This window comes from Carassius auratus, chromosome 29 (assembly GCF_003368295.1).
Source record: "Carassius auratus strain Wakin chromosome 29, ASM336829v1, whole genome shotgun sequence".
Lineage (NCBI taxonomy): Eukaryota > Metazoa > Chordata > Actinopteri > Cypriniformes > Cyprinidae > Carassius > Carassius auratus.
The window spans coordinates 5724136-5730135 of NC_039271.1; the positions used below are offsets into that span (position 1 = coordinate 5724136).

The window sequence follows — 6000 nt, forward strand, 5'->3', positions numbered from 1 at the left end:
TAAGCTTTAATGAGTCAGACCTCAGAGCACATTTAACAAACGCCAGAACAACCAGTAGAAACCATCTCAAGGCATCATCTAGATTGAATAATCCATCAATCTAAAATTACTGTTAAATGATACGATTCCACACCAAACAGCAACAGGTTACTATTTTAACAAGTGCATTTAAAGTTCAGTAACACTTGAATTCTGTTCTCACCAGATACTATTGCAGGCGAAGGAGGAGGACACAACTATCAAACTAAACATGCACTAATCAAGCATTAGAGTACTAGTCTAAGTACTTGCCTTGCGTGCAGAGAGATTAATTAATTACCCGCCGCCACATTCATGCATTCAGAAGGTTTACGTCCTGCCCTCTCCGTTCACAATCAGACATTCACTAGCCCACAAAACCGCCATAACATTCCCAAACATTGGACGGTAAGTGAACAGCATGCTCACACCTGAGCTCGCATATGCAAATGACCCTGCATCTGATTGGCCGAAGCGATGGAACGTTCAGATTTAGCAGCTTCTGATTGGCTGAGCTGCACGCTGTGTATTGTATGTAATCCATTAAATCCAGGCCAAGCACACCTGCTCTCGTCTCAAACAGAGCGAGGAGGCCAGGAAAGAGGATTCGAGGGCTTTTATGGGTTACTGTACTGATGCTATTCCGGGAGAAAGCTGCGGTGCGTCTCGTGTCGGGTTTCCCGCTGCTGGCACTGAATGATTGAGAGAAAGGTGGCTAACATCTACGAGATGAACTTGCAAAGAAACTTCCTTTTATACAGCTCAGAACACGCCCAAACGGAGTGATTCACCCGAGACTAAAAAGTAAGGATGAATGTGCTTTCAAAAGCGATGGCGAGGGAAAGTGCTGTTGCTATGGAGACCAGACAAGATGCGAGAGGTCCGAAGGCTTTGAAAGGTTTCGACTAGCAGCGGTTTTGTGTGTGAGAGCGTCTAGCCTTGCAGAACAACTCATGTCACTCGTATGATGCTCAGAACATCATCATCATTATAAAAGCCAAATCCTCTGACAACATTAGATTGTGAGCCTGTCGTGTGTGTGTGTGTGTGTGTGTGTGTGTGTGCGTATCACAGGTAGTTGTAAAAATGACACAGGGACTGTGACGATCACATGCACACTCCATATAAAAGCACAATATTGAACTTTGACCGCACATTTTCAGGAACCTTTTTATAGGTTTTTTTTTGTGTGTGTGTGTGTGTGTGTGTAAAACTAAATTAATTATTCCTATTACTAAAATAATTAAATTAGTTCAAATTATTACAATTATTAAAATTAATGTTTAAAATAATACAGTATATATGACTTTTTAAATTTTAAAAATGAATTTTATATATGTGTTTCGTGCTTGTGTCGATATTAAAGTAGTCTACTGATAATAAACAATTTTTTAAATAATAATTATAAACATAATTCTTATATATTTATATATCTCTCTATATGTATTATAAATACATAATTATCGCTAATCAATGCATAATTTTATCAATATAATTATAATAATACTACAATTTAATAAGCATCAATATAATCAACCTTTTTTCATTTATTTATCTCGACAATTATTAAAATTATTAAATAATTATAATATATATATGTGTTCCTGTAGCTCAACTGGTAGAGCACTGCGTTAGCAAGCGCAAGGTTGGGGGTTTGATTCCCCGGAAATACATGATATGTAAAAATTGATAGCCTGAATGCACTGTAAGTCGCTTTGGATAAAAGCGTCTGCTAAATGGCATACATTTAATTTTAAATTTAATATATATATATATATATATATATATATATATATATATATATATATATATATATATATATACACACACACACACACATACATACATATATATATATATATATATATACACACATACATTATATATATATATATATTAAATTATCCTTTTAATTATTTTATATTTGTATAACACTTTTTATATTATCATAATTGTCCAGATAAAATGTTAAAAAAGTGTATGATTATTACTTTATTTAATAACAAGGTTTCAGTTTCTATTTGTATGTCAGCTCTTAATCACTATAATCAACAGATTAACAATCAAATAAATAAATTCAAAGAAATATTCACATAAAATAAGAACAAAATAAGTCAAATAAAAAGTATTCACTATAGAATATTTGTGTGACGTTTCCAAATCGTAATTTAAAAATTCCTTCAAAGATTTCATGACACTTCAGCGTCCTCTAGTGGTGAAAACAAACACTACACAGGGAGAAACTGGTCACTGTGTCAACACTACAAATTAAAATCATCCTTTTACTTTCTTAAGAATGGATTTTGATTGCATCGCTCCTGGTTTATTTTTGTAAGACGAAAGTGTTGTTTTCAAAACCTGTCAGCTCAACCAACCACCGCTCAAACCACATTTCTGCTGGTTTAGCTGATGTAAACTGCACTGGTCTGGGATCAGATTTCTTTTTAATGCAGATGTGGCCTTTAAAGCATCAAATCCACACATCCTTGAGGCCACAGAGGTTCTCTTACCGTGACTGTAGCTGACGCCGGGGCTGAGGGAGGGGCTTGTGAGCAGGTCTTTACTGGGTGTGTGAAGCCCCGCCTCCTTCCCACGCTGGCTCATCCTTCCTGGGGTCAGAAGCGCAGCATCATCACCAGGCATTAAGGCAGCTGTGGAAAAAAATAACAAGAACAGAGGATGCATTCATAAAACAACTGATGGTGAATACAATTGTGTTTTTCAAACCCAATGTTTATTGTCTTGCACTTTATCTATTTGCATATGTATATTTCGATTACAAAACATCTTTAAAAGTCGTTTCTCAAAATGAGTTTTAATCTGGACTTCAGCACTGAGCAGCACATACATATATCAAACTTAACATAAATTTAGATATAAATGAAACAAGAATTTTTAACCTGACCTCAACCAATGTACAGAATTATTTTTTGGAATTTTATACATTTAGCAAATGGTTAATTAGATAATGAATCATTTGCTTATTGCACATAACATTTCAGAAAATGTGTAATAACAAAAAAAAAATATATATATATATATAATGTTTGAAATTCTTATATAATCTATAATATAGCCAACAAACTGGGAAAGGTAATATTTCACCTACACTTTTTAGCCTATTCATCTGCTGTATCTTACTTTAGATTTAAAGCCAAATATGGATGTGGTTTAGACTGGGTTTGCACATTTTTTCTATTGATTTCAGAACATAAAAAACTAAACGGATTTAGACTTTTTCCCTGAAGAGCTTCCACCAAACTTTAATTGATGCACACTTCACTTCTTTTCTTTTCACTTTTTATATTTTTGTAAAGTGCTCCCTCTAGTGGCCAACACACAAAATAAGAAAAGATAAATCTAATGGTGTTGTTTTTTAAAAAACAGATTAAAAGTGAATGTTTAACATGACTACTTAAAATCTAACCTCATCAGCATCACACAAACCATCCAGCACTGCAACAGTATTACATAAATCACTATTGATTGTGTGCGTGCATGTCTGCAGCTGAAGAAATTAAATGCATATGAAACTCTGCACAATGACGCAGCATAAAACATGTTGGGTGAATAACAAGCTTCTAGTGAATATATGCATGTGTCTGGGTGTGCTTGTGTTGCTATACGTGTATAACACACACACACACACGCTGCTTAATGTGTTTGCAAAAGAAAATAAAGGAGAAGCTGAAACGACAGAGATGAATCACTTTATGCTATCATTCATAAGAGATGCTTGTTTAAGATGCATTATGATATATTTCATCCTCATCACTTAATCTGTAAAGAAACTAATTACTAATGAGCCAATTAACCAGAATGCCATGTTACAAATCTCAAATTATGTTTCTATTCCTACCGTACATATATATATATTATATGTGTGTGTGTGTGTGTTTGTTTGCATGTATGTATGTATGTATGTATATATATAAAAACATATAATATGATTAAATGTATACTGATGAATTAAATCACATATAAATGTATAGATTTCATGTTTTTTTTCCCCAAAGATTTTGTTTCATATCCAAACTTGCTGCCACATATAAACATTATAAAAATTCATATTGACAGAAATTACGTAAAATACATTTATTTATATAAATGTATTTACAATAATATAATGCTGCCATAAACATTATAAAAATGAACACTGATTAAATTTATATATGCCTATATAAATTGTATATACATTTATTTAAAAAAATAATAAGTTTCATATCCAATCATGCTGGCGAAAAAAAAAAATTATACATTTTTTTTTCCAAATGATAACTGGACACAAATTGCTGAATTAAAATATCCATTGTCGCAAGTTGATGTGACAATAACAAACAATTACGTTTAAACAGAATGAAAAATGTATCGCTGAATTCTGTTCCACGTGTTATTAAAACAGCTTTATATAGAATATAATGTTAAGTATCCCGTTTCTGAACATAGTGCCTTTAACTTTGACACACAGGAGCACAGATAACACACACACACCACACACACAGGTGAATGTCAGCCTCTTACCTGGGGTGACAGGGTTTTCTCTGCTCTCTGCATGATGCTGAACACACACACACACACACACACACACACACACACACACACGTGTCACAGACAGACACACACAGGAAGGGTCCGCCAGGAAATGTTGGTTTTGGTGTTGGTTGGATTTTGTGCGTTGGGACACGTTGGCAGCAGACAGACAGATGGCATGAAAAAAAGACAAAAAAGACAAACAGGGAAAAAAGAAAAGCAGCATTAGTTAAAAATGACAAACATACTGAAACATAAGACACTGGCAACAGAAATCCAGCTGAACAGAGCAAGAAAGACTAAGCAGAACAAATCCAGGGAGGGTTAGACGAGCCAAACACACACACACACACTCATAACACAGTCCGGACATTTTGGATTAGCAAAGATTATAGTGAACAGAGATCAAAGCCACTACAATACAAAAAACTCTGGGTTCTGATTGGTCGGGACATCTGTCAATCAAACAACAACTACACGAGTAATTGACACCCACACTGAGTCCTGTTTAAACAAATGAAGCCGGTTTGAGGTCATGTAGGATATTGTTTGATTAATAAAGCTTTTCGAGCCTCTATGGACGGCTGTAATGGAATTAAAGCTAAAGAAATGTGTGTGACCGGTTTACACGATGTTGAATAATCAATGTCAGTTCCCTTAAACTTTATTAGAGGTGTTTGTAAAGCACTATGCTTGGGGTTAGTGTTTGAACAAACCCTTTAATGGCAACTCAAACCGTGTGGATTGCTGTTCATTTGTTTGTTTAATAACATTGTGATTAAACTAGTCTAATCATGTCTGTCAGAACGCATGATAAACCAGCGTAATCTGACAAGATGTTTTAGTTCTGTACAATATAATTTAATAACAGTCAGAGAGGATCGAAAAGCTCATGGATTTGTGATGTTTGACCACTTACGACAACGTCAAAGCTGTTTTCAGCATTACTGAGATTCAACTTTGCACTGGATTGTGGGTAGTGCTGTTACTGTTAACCAAAACTAAAATGAAAGCTGGGATAAAATATAAATCTAGATAAAACAGCAACTAAGCTAGCGTACCAAAATTATTAAACTAGTAACTACTACTAAACACACATAATAAAAGTCATAAAACTAGTATAATTCAAATGAAACTCAAAACATAAAATTAAATGTAGAAACAAAGCTATGTAGAAATATAGAAATATAAAAAAAATTACAAAAACAATAAAAAAATTGTAACCTCTAATAAAGACTGGAAACTAAAAATCTTATTAAACTGAGAATATAAAAACAAAAGCTAATTAAAATATTAAATATTATAGTAGAGTATATATAATTTAGAAATAACACAGACTGTCGCATACACTATATAATGTCTATATGCGCATTTTAGCAAATGCAGTGGCTCATCGTGCTATTTAATACAAGCAGAAATGTGTATGCTTTAATATAAAACACACATGCTACA

At 33.6% G+C, this 6000-nt stretch overlaps 1 protein-coding gene across 2 annotated transcripts in view; it reads right to left on the bottom strand.

Annotated features, from left to right (window-relative positions):
- LOC113048465 (oxysterol-binding protein-related protein 8-like) overlaps window positions 1–4789 on the bottom strand; it is a 29785-nt gene extending 24996 nt beyond the window's left edge. Inside the window, exons 1-2 of one of the 2 annotated variants that reach the window (XM_026210283.1) lie at window positions 4540–4789; window positions 2529–2669 (exon numbers count right to left, since the gene is read on the bottom strand). In XM_026210283.1, coding sequence (XP_026066068.1) covers window positions 2529–2669; window positions 4540–4774 — 376 coding nt within the window. In that variant the 5' untranslated portion in view covers window positions 4775–4789. The remainder of the gene's footprint in view (window positions 1–2528; window positions 2670–4539) is intronic. The other variant, XM_026210284.1, reaches the window with a different exon arrangement.
- Between the last annotated feature and the right edge of the window lie 1211 nt (window positions 4790–6000).